Source organism: Podarcis cretensis, assembly GCF_951804945.1.
Source record: "Podarcis cretensis genome assembly, chromosome: 7".
In the NCBI taxonomy this organism is placed as follows: domain Eukaryota; kingdom Metazoa; phylum Chordata; class Lepidosauria; order Squamata; family Lacertidae; genus Podarcis; species Podarcis cretensis.
In genome coordinates, this window is record NC_137176.1 from 29,881,324 (window position 1) to 29,908,446 (window position 27,123).

General features: G+C 45.5%; 1 protein-coding gene across 5 annotated transcripts in view; it reads left to right on the plus strand.

Annotated features, from left to right (window-relative positions):
* The window catches only part of GCNT2 (glucosaminyl (N-acetyl) transferase 2 (I blood group)), a 57,511-nt gene that overhangs the window by 22,146 nt on the left and 8,242 nt on the right, over positions 1 to 27,123 (plus strand). For 3 of the 5 annotated variants that reach the window (XM_079985041.1, XM_079985042.1, XM_079985043.1), the window contains exon 2: positions 5,463 to 6,401. In XM_079985041.1, the coding sequence (XP_079841167.1) occupies positions 5,463 to 6,401 (939 nt within the window). Of the gene's footprint in view, positions 1 to 3,208; positions 3,343 to 5,462; positions 6,402 to 21,740; positions 23,425 to 27,123 lie in introns of those variants that run through there. The other 2 variants (XM_079985040.1, XM_079985039.1) reach the window with 2 other exon arrangements.

A 27,123-nucleotide genomic window follows, 5' to 3' on the forward strand; every position in this document is an offset into this window, starting at 1 on the left:
TAATACTAGGAATATTATTGATATTTTGGAACTTTTGCAAACCAACATTAATACAAAATCAGTGTTAATTTTTGTTGATGCGGAGAAGGCCTTTGATAACATTTCTTGGAGGTTTATGAAGAAAAATTTGGAAGGGATGGGAGTGGGACGGGGGTTTGAAAATGGAATAGAGGCAATTTATTCAGAGCAGAAAGCTAAACTGATAGTAAACAATGTGGTGACAGAAGAATTTAATATTGAAAAAGGAACACGACAAGGTTGCCCCCTATCCCCTCTGTTATTTATTTCTGTTCTGGAGGTGCTTTTGAACATGATTAGGGAAGACCGGTTGGTACAAGGAATACAGGTCGGAGTGAAACAATTTAAATTGAAAGCTTTTGCAGATGATTTGGTTTTAACACTACAGGAGCCAGAATCTAGTACGAAGAGAGTGTTAGAATTAATTTATGAATTTGGTCGGGTAGCGGGGTTCAAACTGAACAAGCAAAAAACCAAGGTTTTGGAGAAAAATCTGACACCTTTGGAAATAGATGGGTTTCAGAAAGAGACAGAGTTAAATGTTGTTAAAAAGGTAAAATACCTAGGGGTAAACTTGTCTGCCAAAAATTTGAATCTATTTAAAGATAATTATGAAAAATGCTGGTCAGAAATTAAGAAAGATTTAGAGATCTGGTCAAGATTGAAACTTTCCTTGTTGGGTCGAATTGCAGCTATAAAGATGAATGTATTGCCGAAGATGTTATTTTTGTTTCAGACCCTACAGATCGTGGACAGAGTGGAGTGTTTTGGGAAGTGGCAGAAAGATATTTCTAGGTTTGTCTGGCAGGGCAAAAAGCCCCGAATAAAATTTAAAATATTAACGGATGCAAAAGAGAGGGGGGGGTTTGCCCTGCCAGATTTAAGGTTATATTATGAAGCTGCGGCTTTCTGCTGGATGAAAGATTGGTTACTCCTTGAGAACACTGATGTCCTAGATCTGGAAGGGTATAATAATGTTTTTGGATGGCATGCATATTTGTGGTACGATAAGGTAAAGGTTCATAAAATGTTTAAAAACCATATTGTCAGGAAAGCTATATTTATGGTCTGGACAAAATACAAAGACTTATTGGAAGGTAAGACCCCGAGGTGGTTATCACCAGCGGAGGCCAAGGTTCGAAAAAAACCCAATATGGAGGCCGGATGGCCGAAATACTGGGAAATAATAGAAAAAAATGGAGATAATTGGAGGCTGCAGAGCTTTGAAAAATTAAAGAATAGGGTGCAAGACTGGTTTCATTATGCTCAAATTCAAGAGGTTTTTAAGTCAGACAAAAAAAAAGGATTCCAGGTGGAAAAATCGAAATTAGAGACAGAACTGTTAGAACCTAAGACCAAGGCACTTTCGAGAATGTATAACTTGCTGCTTAAATGGAACACCCAGGATGAGATAGTCAAATCAGCCATGATAAAATGGGCTCAGGATATTGGGTACAACATTATGTTAGAAGACTGGGAAAGGTTATGGACCACTGGAATGAAATTCACGGCATGTAATGCCCTGAAGGAAAATATTATGAAAATGATATATAGGTGGTACATGACCCCAGTCAAACTTGCAAAAATATATCATCGGTCTGATAATAAATGTTGGAAATGTAAGGAGGCTGAAGGGACATTCTTTCATCTTTGGTGGACTTGTCCAAAAGTGAAGGCCTTCTGGGAAATGATCTATAATGAGTTAAAAAAAGGTGTTTAGATACACCTTCCCTAAGAAACCAGAGGCCTTCCTCCTGGGCATTGTGGACCAAAAGGTGTTAAAGAAGGATAGAACTTTTTTTATGTATGCAACTACAGCAGCAAGAATACTCATTGCAAAATATTGGAAGATACAAGACCTTCCCACGCTGGAAGAGTGGCAGACGCAGTTGATGGACTATATGGAACTGGCGGAAATGACTGGCAGAATCCGAGATCTGGGAGAAGAGACAATGGAAGAGGACTGGAAGAAATTTAAGGACTATTTACAAAAACATTATAAGTTGTATGAATGTTAAGAATCTGCATGACTTGGAAATTTTAGCTCCTGCAATTAGATTAGGAAAATAGAAAGTTAAGTTATAAGTAAGAAAAAGTTGAAATTTAAAGTTATTTTATGTATTATCTTAAGGTATAAATATTTGACAAAAGGTATTTTAAATTTAGAAGTAAAACACTCTGAAAGATATAAATAAGATATGAAACAAGGTAATAATTTGCTGATATGTTTATTGTAAAGAACGCAGGGTGAGGGAGATGTGGGGAAGTCCAGTTAGTAACCTAAAAATGTATTTTGAAAGTTGGATTGTTTTTCTTTCTTTCTTTTTTCTGGTTTGTCCTTCTTTTTCTTTTCTGTAAACTGAAAATGTAATAAAAATTTTAATTAAAAAAAAAAATGAAGCTGCCGTAATGGCATAATGCTGTGTGTGCTTACTCACTGTGTTCAATTGGCTTTACTTCCAAGTCAGCGTGCACAGGACTGCAGCATGGCAGGCCAATCCCACACTTCCTTTCCTGTGAACATCTTGTATAAAAATATTTGTTACAAATAAAGATGAAGTGAAATTAGTTGCAAACAAGTGGCTTTGGAAATAGCAACTTCTGCTCAAGACATTTGGGCTCTGCAATGCATTTTGCCACCTCAAAAAGGTAAAGGGACCCCTGACCATTCACCTCATACTCGCCAGATAAAATCTCCATTCTAAGGCACTTCTTTGTTTTGGTGTCCCACCCATGCTTCCTGGCCATCTCTTCTACTGCTGAGTAATTTGTACTCTGATAAGATTGCATTCTCCTGGGTTTGGGAGATTCCACTTAGATAAGGATGCCGCTGCTCTGCTTCCAGAATTTCAAGTCCTATCCATTTGCATATCTCCTTTCTCACATAGATTCATTTTAATTTCCAACCTGTGCATACTGGAGCCTTTGGTTTAAGGGCATGTGAAAGAAACAGAGATCTTGAATGTGTGTGGGTGAGTGGGCTGGTTGGAGCTCATCTCTTCAGGTTGGTTAGAACCATACTAACCACCAAGAGGGTGCTTGAGGGGAAGAGAGCAGGCAAAGATTCCAGTTCTGTCCCATTAGCTGGTTCTTCCAGCTCCTCTAGCTTGATCTCCTGTTTTTCTCTCCACCGTGCTCTTCTACGCTCCCTCCCTCCCTCCCTCCCTCTTGCTTTCTGTTCCAGTTTGGGATGCAGCATTCCTACCACCACTACTCTGTTGACAAATAACTTACTCTCCCCTCACCAAATACCTGAAAGGGGCTAGGCCTGCTCAAGGGTCCTTTTCTGCTGGTCACTCTGCTCCATGACTGGCTCTCCGGGTGGTAAGTGCTTACTTCTGACCATCTTTTCCAATTCCACAGACTCACTTTCATACAAACAAACAACCAACAAGTGTTGACAGGCTGGTCCTAGACCAGGGGTCAGCAAACTTTTTCAGCAGGGGGCTGGTCCACTGTCCCTCAGACCTTGTAGGGGGCTGGACTATTTGGGGGGGGGGTGAACGAATTCCTGTGCCCCACAAATAACCCAGAGATGCATTTTAAATAAAAAGACACATTCTACTCATGTAAAAACACGCTGATTCCTGGACAGTCCGTGGGCCGGATTTAGAAGGCGATTGGGCTGGATCTGGCCCCCAGGCCTTAGTTTGCCTACCCATGTCCTAGACCAAATATCACCTCAGGCAAGGAAAGGTTTCGACACCTTTCTTCAATGTTTCAACTTTTGTAGAGCCTCTTTTTTACAAATGTATTTGCTTTCCAGTTCATGACTGGGATGCATGATTTGCAGACATGATTTATTATTTTTTTAAAAAATTCAGGCCAGGATCAGATTAACTGTTTGTATTATTTGTTTCAACTGTTGACTAGATATTTAAGTAGATAGCCTACACAGCATGTGTGTGTGTGCGCGCCCACGCAAGCCTGGCACCCCAGGGAAATTTAGGGTCAATTGGTCCTGTAATGGTTCTATTGGGTTGCTCGTTCATAAATCGGCGCCACGCTTGGCTGAGCTACCTGGGTGAACCCTTTCTGTCCGGACAGCCACTCACCCATGGCTGTCTCAATCGCTGGCAGAATCCGTCAGTGGGCGTTTCTTGAACTTCTTCCAGCAAAGAAGCTCTTTGACGCCTAGTCTCCGCTTACTCTCCCTGCACGGAAGCCTTCTGCGCAGGGAGGGTGTGGGCAGCGGAGGACCCGTGCTCTCCCCGCTGGTCTCCGGCGAGGCATCATGGAGCCACCTTGCCGATTCCCCCATCTGCCCCCCTTCTCCCCTAGTGTTACGCTGATTTCCTTCCCCAGAAGATGGGCTGCTTCTCTCCCTCCCGGTATGCTCTCCGGAATCCCTCTGGAGCCCTCCCTCTCCCTCTGGCTCCAATGGCAGTTCCCTGACAGGTCCTAAAACCAGCCCTGCATGCATGCCACCCATTCACTCAAATACAACAGCATGGACCCATGAGAATCTCCCCCCACCCCCGCCTTCATGTGCCCTTGTCCTGTGCTGCAGCTTTGGATTCTTGGTGTAAGAAGTGACTTACTCAGCTATGTATGGCTCTTTTGGTGACTCAGTGGGGAATCAGTGACAAGACTCAGTGGAACGTTTGTAAAAAGCAGGTTGAAATATACGCTCTGTGCTCAGGTTTGCAGCTAAAGAAGCAAGTGTGCAAACTGCTGGATCAGCTACTCTGTTGATGGTGGGGGTCAGTACAAAGAATTGAGGGGAAATAGAGAGGACTGTATCAGGGCTTGATTTTCCAGAACAAACTGTATATCTTGTTACGTATATCTGTATATCTCCCCTTTGGGAGCCGGGCAGACTCGCCATAATCTCTAGAGTCAGCAAAGAGCTAGAATTTGAGCAAACTCATAAATTCACGAAGTAAGGAAAGTCTGGTTTGTTAAAACTAAGCCAAGTGATGTTGCATTCAGTTTAGGAGCAGGTAGCTAGCCAGGGATAAGTGAAGCCGATGACAAAAGGTGTTGATAGCCCATCTAAGTAACCACCCAGGTGGCATTTGTGGTTTCTTTAGCCAGAGTTGAGGCAGTCTCACCTTGCCTGGGAGAAGCCCCACTGAATTCAGTGGGACTTACTTCTGAGAACACAGGTTAGGATTGCACTGTAAGTCTATGAATGTGTATACACCATACATTTAAAGCACATGACTCCCTCCCCCCCCAAAAAAAAACAATAATGGGAACTGTAGTTTGTTGAGGGTGATGGGAATTATAGCTATGTGAGGGGTAAACTACAATTCCCATTATTGTTTTCTCTCTGTGTGTGATTTACATCCTTTAACTATGCTTTAAATGTATGGTATCAGTAATATTTAATCTTTTACTGCACCTTTAGACCAAACATAAATTTGGGGACCCATTTCTCCTTTTTTCATATTTTTAAAACCACCAACTTTAATGCTGTGCATCTTCTTTGTTTTACCCAGCATTTTCAGCAATGGCCATGAATTCACAAATGCGTCCCATTCTGACTCTTTTCATCTTTGCGGTTTTCCTCTCCATCCTATTCTACACCTCAAGACTATCGGATGAAAACATCCCAAGGAGATTCAACCAGTCGGCCACCTCATTCTTAGCAGAAACTTGCAAAGCTATTACTGAAGGAAAAAAGCACTTCTCACCCCAGAAGATGCTGAAGACATCCTTTGGGGAACCCAACTGCAGTGATTACGTGACCCAAAGCCACTACATTACCAGACCCCTCTCTGCAGAAGAAGCTGCCTTTCCTTTAGCCTACGTGATAACCCTGCACAAAGAGTTTGATACTTTTGAGAGGCTCTTTAGGGCCATATATATGCCCCAAAATGTCTACTGTGTCCACGTGGACAAGAAGGCCACCCGTGCATTTAAGAGAAAGGTGGAGCAATTGCTAGGCTGTTTCCCTAATGCTTTTCTTGCTTCAAAATTGGAGCTGGTGGTTTATGCTGGGGTATCGAGGCTCCAGGCTGATCTGAACTGCATGAAGGATCTTGTAAAATCCAAAGTGCCCTGGAAATACCTTCTCAACGCTTGTGGGCAAGATTTCCCCTTGAGAACCAACAAGGAGATAGTTCGGTACCTGAAAGGGTTCAAAGGGCAGAACATCACCCCTGGGGTGTTGCCTCCACATCATATTCTCAAGAGGACAAAATACATCTACCGAGAACAGGTTTACAGCATCTTTTCCTTCATGCTGGGGACTTTTCTGCGGAAATCGCCACCTCCGCACAACCTGACCATCTATTTCGGCACTGCTTACATTGCACTTTCAAGGGAATTTGCAGACTTCATCCTCAACGACCCGAGGTCTCTTGATCTCCTTGAATGGTCTAAAGATACCTACAGTCCAGACGAACATTTCTGGGTGACGCTCAACAGGCTGCCAGGTATGCTCCTTTTCCTTCAAAAAGTTGTTCTGTTGTTGATAATAACAGTGGTAATAATAATAGTGTTACAAACGTCCGGTGCCCCCCCCCTGCCGAGCGCTGGCAAGAGTTTATGGGGTTCCAGGCACTCACCCAGGGTGAATTGAGACATGACGGAGACTGTCATAGCTTTAATATTTACACCTTCAGTCTGCATGGAGGGAGTCCCAGTCTTACTGCATGGTCATTTCGCTGGATTTTACCCCAGGAACTAGAAAGGCCTCAGGCATCATGCAGACTAGACTAACCACACACCCCACCCCCAGCTCACAATTTATTTTTGAGGTTTGGCAACCAGAACTGAACACATCATTCCAGGTGTAGCCACACCCCAGATTTGTACCAACAGTTTTATTTTCAAATCATTTCCTCTTCAATCCTAACACACAGAATACAACTCCCCCCCCCCCCAAGTTACGCCATACTTTAATTCAGCTGTCCATCTCTTTCTTAGCTGGTCAATGCCTGTTCAAGCCCCATAGGCATAAATGTGAAGTTTGGATTTCTTTTGCCACAAAGTTCCATCAACCCCAGTCAATACGGTCAATGATCAGGGAAGATGCAAGTTGTACTGACGCAACATCTGATGGGCACCACATTAGATACCTCTGACCTAGAAGGAGTCATTGTTAACACTGGAAAATTTCCTCTGTTTGTGTTTCCCTACATTTTATTATATACATTATATACTAGCGTTCAAATAGTAACATATAAATAAAAAGACACCTGTATTTAAGAAAAATCATTTTGCAAGCTGAGTTCCCTGCAGCCCGTATCATGCTTAACTTCTTCAATCTAGGGAAATGCAATAGATGGGGAAGAGATGGGTATCAGGATGGTAAGAGGAAAGGGCTTGTGGTGTTTGTTTATGGAGCATTCAGTCTGATTTGTTTGTGCAAAGTTTGCAGGGAGGTCACATGACACCAGCTGTTTATTGAGGATTCAGTTTGATTTGTTTGCAAAGAGGTTAAGGGATGCCACTTCAAGAAGTTGTTATCCCACACCAGGGTTCAGCAACCTTTTTCAGCCGTGGGCCGGTCCACTGTCCCTCAGACCATGTGGTGGGCCGGATTATATTTTTGGGGAACAAATGAATGAATTCCTATGCCCCACAAATAACCCAGAGATGCATTTTAAATAAAAGACACATCCTACTCATGTAAAAATATACTGATTCCCAGACTGTCCACGGGCTGGATTTAGAAGGCGATTGGGCCGCATCCAGCCCCCGGGCCTTAGTTTGCCTACCCGTCCCACACTTTCCACCAGGGCATTTTCCTGTCACTTTCTTAACCACAAACAGTCTACGGGGCAGGAGAGAGAAAGAGAGGGTTTGCTGTTCAGGAGCACCTAATCTACTTTAACTGGGCAACCTGCATTTACAGGTATGCATTTTCATCCCACCCACAAAACAGTGACAGTCTGGAAGTGACCCTAGAGAAGAAATTGTGGGCTCAGGCTGTTAAGAGGTGTGGAACAGAAGAAAAGGAGGCATGTGAATTAAGAGATTGTGTAAAGTTGTGAGGAAACAGGGATGGGGCTGTGAGAATGTGCAACAACTCACTCTCTCCAATGTAGCTATTAGAGATACAGCCTGGAATTGTACTAAATTGAAAACTGAAGCAACAACTTTGAAACAACAATTGATTAGAAAAGAAAGAAAAGCAAATGGGAATTTGGGAAATGTTTATTGATTATGCATCCTGATGTGTTTGCAGAGAGATTAGATGAAGCTGGCTATTTAATAAGCATTCACCCTGATTTGTGTTGCATCAAAGCACACTTTCCAGTGCATTTTCCTCTGTGTGTGTGTGTTTGTGTGTGTGTGTGTGTGTGTGTGTGTGTGTAGTCCAATCTTTTCAGGAACTGGGTTGTTACACAAGACCTCCAACTGACTGTAATGGTGCAACCTGGATTCATTGATTGATTGATTGATTGATTCCCACCTGAAAGTAGTGATATCTGGAAGCGCCCTTGGTAAAGTAAGAGGGATAGCCATGAAAGGTGTTGTCTGGTTGAACACCTGGCATAGACAAGTAGAAGTTTCATGGAATAGACAAATAGAAGTATAAAGGTCACACAAGCCTTTTGGGGAATTTTTAGGTGGAGTAAATCTAATGGAGTAAATCTAATTCGATTTCATTTATCCTTGCCTAATGGAACCATCTCCTCTCTCTTCCTCCCTGTTCTATGGGCTCTCCCAGCCCCCCTAGAGCCAATCTGGGGATCTCAGGGGTACTGGGGAGAAGGGGGGAAACCCTGTTGCACTAGCAGGACTTGTTGCATTGGCTCCCACTACCTCAACTATTTAGCTGGATCCAACTCAACGACTTGATCTGGAGCTGTATTGGCGGTAACAGCCCATTCCTGATTTGATAACTGATTGCAACATGGTGGCATCCTCAGCTGAAGGTACAGCGCCACCACTCTTATCGTTGTTATGTGACTCTTTGTACAACCTTTGGACATTACAGATACCATCTTCGTCTTGCTTCCTTACATTTGCAAAATCCAAAATGCCACCCATAGCTTCTTCCCTATTGCACTCAGTAATCAACATTTCCTCTTTGATTTGGAGGGGGTGTTTTCATGTCTTTCATAATCTACCTCCAGGTAACGTATAGGGGTGCCCCATTAAAACAGGACTCTCTGCATTTTTCTCATCATATGGAGCAAGCACAGCTTCTCTCCCCCTGGCCCCCAGCCTCCAAATGCATTGGACAGAAGAAGCATGTCAGTAGAAGTGTCTGTCTTGCCATGTGGAGTCACTAATGTCTTTGGACCCATTTGGAAATTTGAGAAAGTATTGTGGGCACCACCCTTCTCCACCTTGTCAATCTGCACATGCAGAGAAAGCACACATACACTTTTTGCTTTTCCGTGGCCCTGGGTAAAAGTCGAACCCAGCAGAATAAAAACGGATCCTCTTGGTTTTACATAACTCCCCCAAACTACCATCAGATTAAAGCTTACATTGGTAGACTGCAGAGTAGAAAGAGAAACAGATCCAGTGCCTGCCAGCACCACAACACCACTGAGCCAAGGCACAGATCCTCATGGATCTCCTTGATTCTCACCTAGCATAGCAATAAAGCCACCAACAAATAACAGAATACAACTGTGGACACAGACGTGGCCTGTTATCGGATGACGACTTTGAAGAGATCCCTTGTAAAAAATATTCCAATCCACAAGTGAGTGGGATGGCTGGCTAGCTCACTTGGTAGAGCATGAGACTCTTAATCTTAGGATTGTGGGTTCGAGCCCCATTTTGGGCAAAAGAGTTCTGCATTGCAGGGGGCTGGACTAGAAGATCCATGTGGTCCCTTCCAACTCTACAGTTCTATTATTCTATAAGGATCTAATACTCAGATCCATGTTTTTGCACCGTGGCAGCACTGGAAAGACTCAGATCTGCATTTTTTTAAAAAAATAATATTTATTAAAATTTTCAAGGGTTACAAAAAGCAAAAGTAAAAACAATAGCACCAAACAAAAACAAAACAACACATCACAACAAGAGGGAAAAAAGGGACAAAAAAACAAAAAAACACAACTAATCTTCCCAACTTATTTTTCATTCGCTTATTTCCTTGACCTCCTCACACCTCCCTTTTTTGTATTCTAATTCGATTATCTGTTTCAGCAAATCCTTTCCATCTTTTCCAATTTTTGTTCTGTAATTTATCTCAATATAATGTAACTTTACTTTCCCTCCTTTCACCATTTTTTTTCTTTTTTTAACCTTATTTTAACATTAAAACTAAAATGCTTGTATGTGTTTAACTCCTTATAACATTTCTGCTAAATCCATAAAATATCAATCCATCATTTTTCTATCACTCATTAGTTTTGCGATATTTCTATATATAAACTTTAAGTTTTCCAGTCTTCTTCCATCAACTCCTCTCCCTGGTTTCGGATTCTGCCAGTCCTTTCCGTCAATTCCATATAGTCCATCAACCTGGAGATCTTATGTCCGAGGCTCTTAACTTTTTTCCGTGTCCCTTCTGCAGATCATATTCTTTAATGCTTGAGAGCAGGTCTCGAGAGAACTCCATCCTAACATTACTTTTATTCCTTCTGGACAGTTCAACCAAATTTCCATAGTTGAAGCTAGGGTCTATACAGTGTTTCAAGATTCCTCCAAATCCAAAGGCCCCCAAAACTTCAATCTCCTTCAAATCCAAGTCCAAGTCCCAAAAGTCAATTAATCCCTGGATAGAGAGATCTTTCCAACTTTCCTTCTTCAGTCCAAGCCGGGATCCAATCCTCAAAATCTGGCTTTTTCTAGATTCAATCATAAAAGGCCTCAATTTATAGTCCTCAATTTGCTTCTGTAGAACTAAGGATCCCACTTGTGTTATTTTAGGTTCAAAAACAACGACTTTCTCCTTTTCCTCCACCATTTGTTCTGCCAAGGTAGGTTCCTGTGCCAGGTCCTGGATTATTTCTGTGTTGGTGCTCACTTTTTGTCTCATATTAGTCACTTTCTGTTCCAAATTATCCATTTTAAAAGTCATGTCATCCATCTTTTTATGAATCTCTTCCAGCAAATAGTTTGTCTTGCATAATGCAGTCAAAATAACTTCTCCTATCAACATTTTGAATAGTCCAAGGTCAATCTCTGGTTCTCAGAATCTTTATCTTGCAGCTGGAGACCTCCCAGTTACACTCCTGTAACAATTTCAAAGGCTCCCTCTAGAGGGAAACAGTCTCCACTTGTATCAGTTCTTTCAAGCACAACTCAGGCAATAATCATAGTTTCAATTTTCAGTTACTTTTTCTCCATTTTAAATGCAGAAGAGGACAATGGAAACAGTATCTTGCTCTTATTCTAGCTAGCTGTCAAATCCGTTCTGTCAGTAAACTTTCCCCAAGTGTCATCTGGCAGCCGTTCCAGGTTCAGAGCTGTGGTAATTTGATTTTCCCCTCACTCCTGCAGGCTTGCTAGGATCAAAATTTCCCCCCTCTTCACCTGCTTCCAAGGGGGGTTTCGTATTTTTAACCGATGGAGATTTAATCCTTTATCAAAAGCTTTCAAAGACTTTAGCTTGTAACGTCTTTGCTTCAGTCTATTTACAAAAGCAGAAGGCGGACTTCCTGTTTATGACCTTCCCGCTTCGATGCCAAATTAAGGTACTTAAAAATCCAATTTTCCGTTCTACTCACGGGTAGTTGTTTAAAATCCAATTGTCCACAGGAAAAAGTCAGTGCTCTCCAGCAACAGCAATGCAGCTTCACTCCATGAAAGAAGCAGTCGATTCAGAGCACCGCGCCGCTCACCCCATGTCGCTCCGGATCCCCTAAACAGGGTTTCCCCGCGAGTAGGGGAGGCGCAAAAGGTGCCAGCCGAATCCCAGGTTCACAGGCTTCTTCCACCTGTGATTTCAGTGGGTCTCCGCCTTCGCCGTGGCGGTCAGACCCTGTTTTTCACGGAGTAAGTTCCTCCCGATTGGAGGAGCTTAGCCATTGCCGGAGGCGCCAACCCGGAAGCGGATTGACGACATTTTAACACGAGTGAGGCACGGGAAATTTTTTTTTACCAAACTGGACCTCAGGGGAACATACAATTTGATTAGGATAAGGGAGGGGGACAAATGGAAAACTACCATGTTACCCCCCTGAGGGCTTTTGAGTACTTAGTCATGCCATTTGGATTACAATCGGGGTCCGCCTGCTTTCAAGGATTCATGCACCACGTGTTGGGGCCCCTGCTGTACAAGAATTGCGTAGCCTTTTTGGATGACGTCTTAATCTATTCGGACAATGAGAAGCAACACGTCAGCGATGTCAGGGAAGTGCTACAGAGACTGCAGAAGCATCAGTTGTGGGTCAAGCTGGAAAAATGCCAATTTCACGCCAGAGAGGTAGAGTTCCTGGGGTACAAGTTGTCAGACAAGGGCCTAGCTATGGACCCAGGCAAGGTGAAGGCAGTGCTGGGATGGAAAGCCCTCAAAACCCGGAAGGATGTGCAGAGGTTCTTAGGGTTCAGCAACTTCTACAGGAAGTTCATAAAGAACTTCGCTCACTTGACAGCGCCCATCACAGATTGTCTAAGTAGGAAAAAGAAGTTCGCATGGACAGAAAGTGCCCAGCAATCCTTTAAAAGACTGAAGAAGGTGTTCGCTTCGGAAGAACAGCTCCTGCACGTTGATCTGGAGAAACCCATGAGACTGGAGACGGACGCGTCCTACCGAGCCGTTGGAGCGGTCCTTTTGCAGCCCGGGGCCAAGCAGGACTGGAGGCTGTGTGCCTTTTTCTCAAGGAAGCTGAGCAAGTCAGAGCAAAACTATACAGTGTACGACCAAGAACTGCTTGCGATCTATGCGGCTTTTCGGCAATGGAGACATCTGTTGATAGGGGCGCAACACAAGATTCAGGTTTGTACTGACCACAAGAACTTGGAATACTGGCAGACCGCGCGAGTGCTCAACCAGAGACAGATTCGATGGGCCCAGGAGTTCTCCAAGTTTTCCTTCGAGATCAGATACGTTCCGGGAGAGGAAAATGTAAGAGCAGATGCTCTCTCCCGGAAACCGGAGTACATGGAGGGAGAGGGACCACCGGAGGTCCGACACGTGTTTCCCGAGGACCGATGGGTGTGGGGGGGAGCGTTGGTTGGGAAACGAGAACTGGCAGGGCTTACTAGAGACGACGCGTTCACTCAAGCGAAAATCAGGGATCTCTGGGACGGAAGGGAAGACCATGGAGGGTTTGAGGAAAAGGAAGGGCTACTGTACTATAAGGGGGCACTGTATGTACCGGGGGAGACCTTGAGGGGGAAGGTACTAAAACAACTCCATGACAACCCAACAGCTGGGCACTTTGGACAGCACAAGACCATGCTGCTCGTCACCAGGCAGTTCTGGTGGCCAAAGGTGAGGGAAGACGTACGGGAATATGTACGGGGGTGCGACCAATGCCAGACGGCAAAGGGGGAGAGGGCTGCCCCCGCAGGGTTACTGGAACCCTTACCTACACCGGAAAGGCCCTGGGAGGTGGTGTCCATTGATTTTATGACAGAGTTGCCCAAGTCAAGGGGGAAGACAGCAGTCATGGTAATAGTCAATCTACTGACAAAAATGTGCCATTTCATAGCTTGCTCACATGCGGTGACGGCAGAGGAGACAGCCAGGTTGTTTGTGGATCACATTTTCAGGCTGCATGGGGCTCCCTCGAGGGTAATCTCAGATCGTGGGAAACAATTTACTTCCAGGTTCTGGAGGAAGCTCATGAGCTTGCTGCAGGTCGAGATGGGCTCGACGGCGAGGCACCCAGAAACCAACGGACAAGCAGAAAGAGCGAATGGTATACTCCAGCAATACCTACGCTGCTACGTCAGCGAGAGACAGAATGATTGGGTAGAGAAACTAGCATTGGCTGAATTTGCGTACAATAACGCTGAACATGTGTCCACGGGAATGAGCCCGTTCATGGCCAATTATGGGTGTCACCCCAGGGCCTTCCCGGGGAGGGGGGAGGAAGGATGGAGTGTACCCGCGGCTGAGCAGTTTGTAGAAGAAATGGAGGCCTTGCACCAGCAACTCAAGATGAACTTGGAGCGGGCCAAGGAAGTTTACAAGAGGTAGGCGGACAAGCACCATCGGGAGGGGGAGGCCATACGGGTGGGAGACGGGGTGTGGTTGTCAACCCAAGGGTTACCCCTAAAGGGAGGGTGCAAGAAGTTGCAGCCGAGGCGGCTGGGGCCTTTTGAGGTAACACAGCAGGTGAACCCAGTGGCATTCAAACTCAAGTTGCCTGACAGCATGAAGATACATCCGGTGTTCCATAGGTCCCTACTTTCACCGTACAGGGAGGGGCGGGAATTTCTGGGGTGGGAGGGAGGAGTCACCACCCACCCGCTGGTAGAGGAGAGGGAACACCGCAACCAAGCCACGGAAATACTCGATTCAAGGTGGTGAGGTCGCCAGGTGGAGTACTTGGTAGCTTGGGAGGGAGAACTCGGGTCAGAAAACACGTGGGTCCCTGCTGAATCAATCAATGACAGCTATCTGGTGGAGGAATTCCACAGTTTGTTCCCGGATAAGCCAAAACCACTAGGAAGATTCTGGGAGGAAGAATTTGGAACCACAGACGACGAAGGGGACTTTGTGGGTTTTCCTGCCTCCGAAGAGGAGGGAGGGGAGGTGTCAGAGGGAGAAGAATCAGACTGGGAGGTCCCCCCTGCGGGAAGAGATCTGAGCGGGTGGAAAGACGGTTTTGGATCCTCAGAGGATGGTGACAGCTCCTTCAGGGGATTCCCCGCATTGTCGGGCGAGGGAAGAGACGAGGTTGAATCAGAAAATTGCACCGGGGGTGGAGGGGGTCCTGGGGAGGAGGTGGATGTCAGGGAACTGCCATCGGAGCCAGAGGGAGAGGGAGGGCTCCAGAGGGATTCCGGAGAGCGTACCGGGAGGGAGAGAAGCATTAGGATTACCGGTAAATATTATTTATTCAGCTTTTGGGGTAGAATTAAGAAGTTTAATATTTAAGTTAAACATAACGTAGAGCAACACAATCAACCCTCCTTTAAGTTATTGCCACCTCCTTTATGAATCATATGTTTTATAGATTACTTTTTCTTTCTCATTTATGATTTTATTGTCTAAATTATGCCAATGAAGGCTGAATGAATGAATTGATGAATCATATGGGTGTGAATGTTCAGAATGTTTGGACAAATCAAATCAATCTTAGTTATATATTTGGCTTTGAAATAAAACGATGACTGAAAGGTTGACTTGTCACAGACTTACAGGCTTGCCAGACAAGCAATACAGTATTGCTGCCAGAGTCCTTTTATTTTTCAACTTCCGGATTCAGTACAAGGGTTGGGTAGCCAAAAGGGTAATTTCGGATAGGAGATGCAAGATACCATAATTCTCTGCCTTAAAAATTGCACTGTAACAGCATTAGGCTGTGCCTATGCTACAGATTTACAAGAACTTCAGTTCTCTGCAGTAATCGTGACTCTAGGCTTGAAACTGAATTGCAATTGTATGAAAATGAGGGGGTTTTTTTGGGGGGGTGGGACACAGAATCAACAACTTTGATATTTCATCCCCTCCTGGAAATGCTTCTGTTTCACTAGGTGTTTTTGGAGAATGAATTTGCTTCAGTGTTAGTAATTTCTTCCGCATTTTATTTTATAATTTTGTGACATTTTAATGATTTTAGTGCATACCACCGTGATAGCTCTTTGAACGAGTTCATGGTTTATAAACACACTTATCAAGCAATATAAGTCATTTTCAGAACCCACTAATTCACTTTCAGACCAGTTTAAATTTGCAATGTAGATATGCCAAATATTAACACAAATTTTAATGGCATTTAAAACAATGAACTTTCAGATGAAGTAGTGGCATATCAGCGAATATTTCTATCACCTTAAGGCTTTCTCCAAAAAAAGTGTCATTGGTCCCCATTCCACTACATTAAGTTCTGAAGTTGTTGAGGGGATGCCAAGGATGCTTTCTTAGGGAGGAAAGTGAGCCCCATTGTATTCAATGGGACATACGTATACTCCCTGGAGTGTGCAGGAGTGCAGTTGTGTTTATGCTGAAATATTGTGCATTCATTTTGTTTTCACCAGCGGCATCCTTGCTGAGCAATAATCTCCCCAGAGAGGCTTGTATGGAGCATCATTATGGCCCTTTTTATGTTTCAGGTTTTTAAAATTCTCTCAGGTTTTTAAAATCTCAGTTTTTATTATACTGGTCACATGGATATTGGTATATTGTGATTGCTGTTATAATATTTTAATATTGCATCTTATGAATTTTTCTTTTCTTTCTGAGCTGCCAATAAGAATATTGTGAGCTGCCTTGAGCACTGCTTTGATTTGTGTGTGTGTGTGTGTGTGTGTGTGTTTTCAAGAGTGGAAAATCAGGATATATGCATATAAATAAATTCTTGCAATGTGGGAGACCTCTGCCACCTGCTACCTGGTTCACCCCTTCCCAAATATAAGGCTTTGCTTCTTCGGCTCTAGGGCCACATTCTCTCACAGGGAACATGGGGTGGGCTTGGAGGGAATGCCAGGGGTGAGCAGAGCCAGAGAGAAAACTGCATGGAGCCAGAAGCAAAAAGTGGGCAGAGCAATGGGTGTGACTCTTACCTTTGTACAATAGATTAAATTCCAGTCACATAAAAGTCAGAGGTTCCTACACGTGTAAAGGTAAAGGTAAAGGGACCCCTGACCATTAGGTCCAGTCGTGACCGACTCTGGGGTTGTGGCGCTCATCTCACTTTATTGGCCTAGGGAGCCGGTGTACAGCTTCCGGGTCATGTGGCCAGCATGACTAAGCCGCTTCTGATGAACCAGAGCAGTGCACGGAAACGCTGTTTACCTTCCCGCTGGAGCGGTACCTATTCATCTACTTGCACTTTGACGTGCTTTCGAACTGCTAGGTTGACAGGAGCAGGGACTGAGCAATGGGAGCTCACCCCGTCGTGGGGATTCGAACCACCAACCTTCTGATTGGCGAGTACTAGGCTCTGTGGTTTAACCCACAGTGCCACCCTTGTCCCTCCTACATATGTACACACCTCTAAAGGCTAGCAAGAGGCACTATCACAATTCAAACTAGGCAAAGAGGACTGGGGAGCAGTGTGGCTTGGGGAGCAGACATGTGTGCCCCAAGGAGAGCATTTCCAAGGCTGGATAGAAAGGGCATGGAGGGCTGCATACCCTTGTTTCAAACATGGCGGCAGTGGCAGAGCTTTATGCTCCAGCACCGGGGGTGGGTGGGAGTGGAGAGCAGGCGGGGATGGGGCTGGCACGTGTCCCAGGGGTGTGCTACGCCGCCACAGTGGTGTGACATGCGTCCTGTAGGTGTGGAGTGCCACCCACAGGGATGTGGCATGCGCCCTCGGGGAGTGGCGGTTAGCGCAGGTGGGGGATGCAACATTGGGATTGTGCTGCCAGGGGCGGTGCGCTCCCCCCGCACTCCTCTTCCTCCTCCAGTGCATGGCGGGGTTTTCTTTGCATGAATCTACTCAACTACAGTGGTACACTGAGTTACATATGCTTCAGGTTACATACACTTCAGGTTACAGACTCAGCTAACCCAGAAATATTACCTCAGGTTAAGAACTTTGCTTCAGGATGAGAACAGAAATCGTGCTGTGGTGGCGCGGCGGAAGGAGGCCCCATTAGCTAAAGTGGTGCTTCAGGTTAAGAACAGTTTCAGGTTAAGAACGGACCTCTGGAACGAATTAAGTACGTAACCTGAGGTACCACTGTACTCTGCCTGCATGGTTCCATTCTGTGATGCCAAACCAGGGTTTTTGTGTGAGAGAGAGACAAAGAGTCCACTGCAGCATACTAGCACTTCTTACTTTGCTGCCCATGGCAGCCAGTTTGTGCCGGCACCTGTGGCACTTTTAGCAATACAGTAGTACCTCAGGTAACATACGCTTCAGGTTACAGACTCCACTAACCCAGAAATAGTGCTCCAGGTTAAGAACTTTGCTTCAGGATGAGAACAGAAATCGTGCTCCGGCGGCACGGCGGCAGTGGGAGGCCCCATTAGCTAAAGTGGTGCTTCAGGTTAAGAACAGTTTCAGGTTCCGAACGGACCTCCAGAACGAATTAAATACGGTACTTAACCCGAGGTACCACTGTATATGCATACCAGAACAATTGTAATTTTTTTTTTGAAGTGCAGAACCAATGGAAACTCCCTCCGGATGGTGTGTGAGAATGCTGTTGTGATTTGAGATAGCAGGGATTTTATAAATCCTCACCATAGATGGGACTAGAGGGGGCAGGTGGGGCAATTGTCCCATTCCCCCACCCCCACTGCCACCGCTGCCAAAGGAGCTCACTTCCTCTCTCGCCTCCCCATTTCTGAACTCCTGTCATTAACATCTGCTGTTATTTTTCTTTCGTACCCACCGAGAAATATAACCTGCTCCTCCTGCAACAATTTTTTTTTTCTGGTGCTGCTACTTACTTTCACACGTGTGTGTGTGTGTGTGTGTGTGTGTGTGTGTTCTCTCTCTCCCTCCCTCCCCCTCCTTCCCCTCTCCTCCTATTTACACAATTTTTCAATTGTTGCAAAATTTTGAAATTGCCACTAGCTTCTAGTGCTTGGCCAGCTCGTTCCTTCATCATTCAAAAGCCTGAACATGGAAATAAATAAGCAAAAACCTCTCCTCAGAGCACAGCCAAATTCTGCCTTTTAACACAAAGGTGTACAATCAATAAGAATTAAGTCTGCAGCACACCCAGAAACTGGTTTGCTTCCCCAAATGATGTTGAAAAAACCCCACCAAGGCTGACCTGTTAGGTTCATGAAAAGCAGGAAGAGGAAACCTGAACCAAGCTAATAGTTACACAATCCAGCACTTGGAGCCATCTGTTACCGTCCACTGCTGGGTTAAAGGCTACAGGAGTCTAGGGCCACACACACCGGCTATGGGCCTCGTATCAGATCCTTATAGAGCCCTGTCTCCTGCTTCACAAGGAGAATGAGAATGCAGGTTCACAGTCTTGAGCACTCTATAATATTGTAAAACACCACCCCAATCTCTGGAGCTGGATCTAGATGCAGCAAAGAAGCATTTCAGTTTAAAGAGTTGTAAACTTAAACAGGGAAAACAGGTAGAGGAAAAGTGGGATTCCACGTTGCCATCTGTGGGCACAATGTTATACTGCACATACAAAGCATATGAATTGCTTTTTCTTTACCAGTCTAGCTGAGTCCTGGGCAAATGAGATATTCCAGCGTTTCCAGGTGCTCACCCAGGGTTCAGTTTCCTTGGAAGGGCAGCAGATGCTATGGCGTCTTAATTATATAAGGATTATTTACACATATATACAACCTGGGGCTAATTTGGGGGGACCCACAGCGTTAACACCTCAAGAGATCTTGCTTCTCCCATAGTCACAGCCTTGGATTCAAGCAGAAATCAATCATGGCTCTCATTCTCTCACTTCTGCCTGTTTATAACCCATCTCTCTCTCTCTCTCTCTCTCTCTCTCTCTCACACACACACACACACACACACACACCCCTACCTCTGACTTTTGTTTTTCTCACTACCAGCCAGGTGATGGAGGGACCCCCCACCCACCTGCCCTCTGGCACAGAGCCACTTCCTCTGTTATGCTAAAAACACTATTTAAGCCATTATCTCACTAAGAAGCTTACCTGGCTAGTTCAACAATGGAACCCTCTATTAGATTTAACCCCCGCTGGATTTTACCCCAGGAACTAGAAAGGCCTCAGGCATCATGCAGACTAGACTAACCACACACACACACACACACACACACCCAGCTCACAACATTATTTTTGAGGTCTGGCAACCAGAACTGAACACATCATTCCAGGTGTAGCCACACCCCAGATTTGTACCAACAGTTTTATTTTCAAATCATTTCCTCTTCAATCCTAACACAGAGAATACACCCCCCCCCCCAAAGTTACGGTACTCCATACTTTAATTCAGCTGTCCATCTCTTTCTTAGCTTGTCAATGCCTGTTCAAGCCCCATAGGCATAAATGTGAAGTTTGGATTTCTTTTGCCACAAAGTTCCATCAACCCCAGTCAATACGGTCAATGATCAGGGAAAATGCAAGTTGTACTGACGCAACATCTGATGGGCACCACATTAGATACCTCTGACCTAGAAGGAGTCATTGTTAACGCTGGAGAATTTCCTCTGTTCGTGTTTCCCTACATTTTATTATATACATTATATACTAACGTTCAAATAGTAACATATAAATAAAAAGACATCTGTATTTAAGAAAAATCATTTTGCAAGCTGAGTACATGTCACACACTGGTTTTATTAGTTTTCTTCCCCACCTTAGGTAAATTTGGACTTTGGATAACTAGGTTCTGTCCTAACCAGGAAGTATGTATAGCTCATGTTAACAGTAAATCCAATAAAAATAGCTCTAGTCTTTCACAATCCTCAAAGCCTGTACATGGGGTGTTAATTTCCTATGCTGGCTATTCATATCTGTAAGATTTCAGCCTTAAGACCTGTGTTTTATACTAGTGTGTACTGGAAGGACAACACTAAAAAAAAAAAATCACTTTAGAATTTTGATTATGCATTTGAGGCACAAGTCAAAGTGAAGATATATCCTTTTTATTACTAAGCTATCTTATTTAATCTATATTTTCAATAGGTTATTGATAGATATTGACATTTCTTTCAAAATACAGTGGGCTATGATGGGAAACCCATTATTATAAAAAACTGGGAAAGTACGGTACCTTGATCATCCTCTAGTCCAGGGTTTCCAAGCTTGGGTCTCCAGCTGTTTTGGACTACAATTCCCACCAACCCTGACCACTGGTCTTGCTAGCTAGGGATGATGGGAGTTGTAGTCCAAAAACAGCTGGTGACCCCCGTTTGGGAAACCCTGTTCCAATAACCTGCTGATACAAGAAATTCATAATAGGGGACCATCTAGGCTCTGCTTTAAAAACTCCAATGAAGGAGCATCCACCAGGCCTGACCTGGGGGCAGGATAGGAGGAGAGGCGGTGGCAGCACCACTGGGCTGCCCAGTCTACCAGGGGAGCACCACACTTGCCCCGCCCCGGGAGCCAGCAGCCACTGCTACGCCACTGGTCCCTCATGTCCCTAAACTCTTGATTCATGCTGCTTGTGTCTGTGTGTGTGCATGTGAGCCAAGTTTGATGGGGAGGGGGGAACAAGCTGTCTTAGTCTCTGGGGAGATCTTCACTCCCCTCCCATACTGTTATACCAGAACCACCCTTGTTGCTCAGGGTGACAAAGCCCTCGACACTTCATATACAAGTACCCATTCAACAACTTGCAGAGAAGTAGCCAGTTTCAGTGCATTTCTGCAGAAGACGGAGGGATGTCCAACGCCATATGGCAAAATTTGGTGCCTTCCATGGTACATAGGCCTGCCAACTGAAGATAAAACACCTGGTGCATCTCATGACTGGTCCATGACTGTCATCTGTTAGTCTTCAAGGTGCCACAAGACTCTTTTATTCATTTATATTCGTGTAAACGTGGATATGAAGAACAGAGGTTTTGGTGACTGAAGTATAAAAGACGTGTGGCGTAAACGGTGGAAGTCTTTTAAAACATTTTAATTAAGGCTGATATCTTGCAAGATGGAAATATATAGCCGTATGATGTATAGATCTGAAACTGTTGTTTATGGTGAACACTTCTATTTTCTAAATTTCCATTTTAATTTTTTCTTTCTTCTTTTCTTCTTTTCTTCCTTTTTTCTTTCTTCGTTTATTCTTTTTTCCCTCCCCATCTTTCTTTCTGAATATTACTTTATAGATGTATAAATAACTATGTTTATGTGTATATGTATGAAATTTGTTTCGTATTTCTTTTCTTATTTGATATTCTTTTTTTGTATTCAATAAAATTTATAAGAAAAAATAAAAAATATAAAAAATATATTCGTGTAAACGTGGCTTGCTCAGTGGAAAGAAGACCCTGGGTTGCTGTTCAGCTCTTTGTTTCCCAATATGTTCGCCTGAGGGTTTCCCTTTCACATGCTAAGCGGGTCGGGCGCCCCAAACCTGCTCCACACGCGCCCGGAGGATTCGGGCCCCAAACCGACAGGTGGGCGGGGAAGCCGCGGCGCCAGCAGCCAATCACACGGCCGGGAGCGAAGAAGAAGCCCGTTCCCCGAAGGCGGGGCCGAGCCGCTGAACCAAAGGGCTGCCAAAGAAGAGCCGGCGAGGAGCGCGCACAAAGAAGAGGCGGCAAAGGAGCAGCTCTCGCGCCTCTGCGCTCTTGAGGGAACGCTCAGCCTGCTTCCATTGCGGCCGCTAGGAAGAGGCAGCCCGGCGGCTTGCTTAGCAACAGACTGAGCGAACACAAAAGCCCTGCCTTGGCGACCTCGCTAGCCGTGGGCATGTGGGAAGAAGCCCCATGCAGCGCGGCGGCGCCCAGCTGAGGAGCCGCATGCCTCGCGCGCAGCAGGGCTGCAGCCGGCGGGAGCTCCTTCCTGAGGCGGCCGCGCCGCGCCTGGCGGCTTGGGCGTCGCGCGCCACAATGCTGCCTCGCAGGCTCTCCTACCTTCTGGTAGCCCTCGCCCTCAGCAGCCTGACGGCGTTGCTGCTTTTCCTCCGCGGCCAGCCCGACCCTCCGGGTCCCAAGGAGGAAGCCCGGCGGCCGCGGGGGCAGCAGCCCCAGCCTGGGAGAGAAGGCGACTTCCTCCGCGGGGCTTGCGGCGCCCTGGCCGCTGAGGAGAAGGCGTTCGTGTGGGGCAACCACCTGCGCACGCCCTTCGGGCAGTCGCCCGGCTGCGCCGAGTACGTGGAGGGCAGCCACTACGTCACGCGAGCCCTCTCGGAGGAAGAGGTCGCCTTCCCGCTCGCCTACGTCATCACCCTCCACAAAGAGTTCGCCACGTTCGAAAGAGTCTTCCGCGCGCTTTACGCGCCCCAGAACTTGTACTGCGTCCACGTGGACGAGAAGGTGTCCGGCGACTACAAGCAGAGCGTGGAGAGGCTGGTGGGCTGCTTCCCCAACGCCTTCCTCGCGTCCAAAGCCGAGCCGGTCATTTACGCGGGGATCTCGCGTCTCCAGGCCGACCTGAACTGCATGAAGGACTTGCTGCGCTCCGAGGTCCGCTGGAAGTATGTGCTCAACATGTGCGGCCAAGACTTCCCGTTGAAAACCAATAGGGAAGTCGTCCGCCACCTGAAAAACTTCAAAGGGAAGAACATCACCCCCGGCATCCTCCCTCCTGAGCCGATCACCGTAAGGACCAAGTACGTTTACAAGGAGCACATAGACAGAGAGTCCTCTTACATGAAAAGGACTGCTACCCTCAAATCACCTGCGCCCCACAATCTGACAATTTACTTTGGCTCTGCCTACATTGCCCTCACCAGGCCGTTTGTGGAGTTCCTTTTCCAGGACAAACGGGCCCTCGATTTGCTGGAATGGTCCAAGGACACCTATAGTCCGGATGAACATTACTGGGTGACGCTCAACAGGATACCAGGTACGTTAATGGCATCTGGCAGTTTCTGATTTGGGTGGTTTCTGGTCTCCCAAGGCACGTTTCCAGATGGAGCCTCTTTAGCGTGGGAAATAATTCACTGCATCTCTCAAAACTCCAACTGTGAGCTGTCCAAACCACAGAGCAAAACCCTGGACAGCTTTCCACCTTGCTTTTATTTTTCAAGGACACATTTCCCACCTTTTCCAGTTCAACAATAAATCACATTGTTCCCAGTGGTGCAGGGAATGATTGCCTGGATACAGGCTCGGCTGTTAAGGGTTGATTACACACGACACAAGATTATTGAGCTCTGTAATAATAACAGCGTATACCCAGCAGACTTTAGTGGAACTTATTTAGCTTGGCAGATGCAGGATCAGAGTACAATGCCTCTTTCTTATAGATGGACAGATGTATCAGAAAGAAGGAAGTAGTGAAGTTGCCCTATAATCTTGTCCTGGGGCTATTTAATGTAATTTATTTGTGCATGATCTGGAATTGAGGGTAAGCAGTGAGGTAGCCAGGGTAAGCAGTGAGGTAGGGACGCAGGTGGCGCTGTGGGTTAAAGCCTCAGCGCCTAGGACTTGCCGATCGAAAGGTCGGCGGTTCGAATCCCTGCGGCGGGGTGCGCTCCCGCTGCTCGGTCCCAGCGCCTGCCAACCTAGCAGTTCGAAAGCACCTCCGGGTGCAAGTAGATAAATAGGGACCGCTTACCAGCGGGAAGGTAAACGGCGTTTCCGTGTGCGGCTCTGGCTCGCCAGAGCAGCGATGTCACGCTGGCCACGTGACCCGGAAGTGTCTCCGGACAGCGCTGGCCCCTGGCCTCTTAAGTGAGATGGGCGCACAACCCCAGAGTCTGTCAAGACTGGCCCGTACGGGCAGGGGTACCTTTACCTTTACCTTAGTGAGGTAGCCAAGATGAAAACTCAAGGAGGTAAAGAGCTCCAAAAGAATCTCTCCAAATCTAAGCCTGCAGGTGAGAAAAAGGAAAATGAAAGTGAATGTAAGTAGGTGTAAAATGATGCATGTCTGGGGCAACCACACACACAGCTTTCCATATGCACTTATGGGATCTGAGCTGGCTGTGATTAGCAGCACCACAGGTATGTCGGGAATGCCTGCAAGTGGCTGTTAACATGAAAACTAACAGTGCAGCGATATGCCTATCTATTTAGAAGTAAGCTTCATTGAGTTAGGTATTGCCACCTAAATGTTAGAGCCTCCATGCCTCTCAAAACCAGTTGCTGGGTAACTTACAATGGCAATGAGCTGTTGCCTCCACATTTTACATTTTTGGGCTTCCCTGGTGCATCTCCTTCAGAGGAAAGGTTAAGCTTAGGAGGAGAAAACCATGAGTAAGGAGAGGGTGGCATGACAGAGATGTGTAAAATTATGCGGAATGTGGAGAAAGCAGACAAACTTATTTTCTCCATCTTTCATGATGCGATAACTTGGGTTGCATCAAATGAAGCTAAGAGTTGGAGGGTTCAGGGCAAACAAAAGGAATCACTTTTTCATACTATTTTCACACAAAACCAAAATATGTGGTTCATGTGATTTTATCATTGAAAAAGTGAATCCGTTCCTTTTGGCAATTGAAAACCTTAATTCCATGACAAGTTTGTAGCAAATGAATTGGCTGTGATGTTCGTAGCAACTGACAAAACTCTATGAAACATTGCGTTAAGAGATGAAATTGAGAAATGATACACAATACTGGTATATGTGCTTGATGGCAGGACCTAGGGCTCAGAGCAGGCATGCAAACTTGGGCTCCACAGGGAAGGGTGAAACAGTAGCATGTTGATTATGGAAAAGATAAACAAATAAACCTGATATTGTGTTAGGCTTAACATATTTTAACGTCAGAATATTTTCAATGTTGTCTCCTTGGTTACCTCATGTGGTCAGAAGAATGTGTGCAGTATACATCCGTTATGGTCTTCTGGTTTGTGATGCATTTCATTGCAGTAGCTGCAGTGATTTGGGGTGTCACACAGAATGTGAGGCACTCTCCCAAATCTTGCTTCAAAGGGAAACTCCACTCAGAGGCTTCCTAGCTTCATTTGCAGTGCCTGCCATGCCTCTATGATGGCTTCATGCTGCATTCTCAATAGAGTGTTATCTTTGGGTACTGAACCAGATAGTAAACCACACTTTCATTTGACTTATAGAATCATAGAATTGTAGAGTTGGAAGGGATGATCACGAGGGTCATCTAGTCCAAACCCCAGTAATATATACACTCCCCCCCCCACTTGTAGGTTATATAGTGGGTAAGCTTTAGACATAAAATGTGTCGTGAGATGCAACAAGAAGATGCAAATGTGGCTTGGTCATTCCACCATTTTCTACAGACCCTCATTCCCGCCCCCGCCCCCCAATTCCCCCCCTTTTCTTATTTATTGAATCAGTCTTATTGTAGCCCACTCCCACTCCCTCCCAGTTTTCGTTTTTCCTCTAAGAAAGATGTTTTCTCCATCTGACAGCCTGCCACCTTTGCTCTTTTGGTTGGGTGCTACACAGTGGCCATACCAGCTCCCTGAAGGTATGGTAATAGCTAGTTAGTTGCCTCCTTAAACAAGCCCAGGCAGGTGAATTGGGCCCGTGGAGCAGGGTGGTTGCTATTATTGTCCATGCATCCTAGACACAGGAACATTTGGCACAGAGGGAATTCTCAGTGCCCTTGCCTTTTCTTCCTTTCAGATCTCTGGTTTCTCTTATTAATGTTGCTTCCCAAAAGAAAGCAGAAGCTTTGTTCACGTGTGTGTGTGTGTGTGTGTGTGCGCGCGCGCAATTTGAATTCGCAAACTATTTTCCAAAGAAATATAATAGAACTTGAAAGAGGGGGACCCACCTCCAGTACATAAAGAAGGTTATTAGATGGCAGTGTCTTAATGCATTTCTGATAACTCAAAGGGATATATCTGACTCGTCCACACTCATAGCTGACCTAATGAAATCAATAGTCTTAAGTTAATTGCATGTGATTTAAATCCATTCATTTTAGTGGGTCTACTCTGTGTATGTCTTGGATATAACTCAGTACAGGAGATTCCTGCAAAAGAAATACTGTATTTTGCCAAGAAACTTCTGTAGGTGCTCTGGCCAGCTGATGATCTTGGAACATAAGAACATAAGAACCTCTACTGGATCAGGACAATGGCCGAACTGGTTCTGTTCTTGTAGTGGTCAACTAAATGCTTGTGGGAAGCACATAAGCAGAGCCTGAGCACAGGACTTACCCTCCTTGCCCTCAGCCCCCAGCAACTGATATTCAGTGGTATAGTGCTTCTGAAAGTGGAGGTGCAATGTGATCATCATGGCTAGTAGCCACTGATAAGTCTTACCCTCCATGAATTTGTCTGATTTTCTAAGTCAACCAAGTTGGTGGCCTTCACTGCCCGCTGTGGGAGTGAGTTCCACCATTTAACACTGTGCATTGCTGAAGAATATCAACAATGGCCTTCATGGTGGAACTGGATGATTGCTGTACTGGGTGCTGAAGCTTTAGAAAGGCGCAGATTGCAGAATTATCCCATAAATCTGTTGGTTGGACTAGAAGGTCTGCTATGAACGTTCTGTAAACCTTGGGACCTCACAAATCAGGTTGTTCCGTGGTTTCGTGGCATGGAACATGTTGCTTTTCTGATGTTATTAAATTCCTTCTCCCATGAGACCCAGCTAGCATGGCCAATG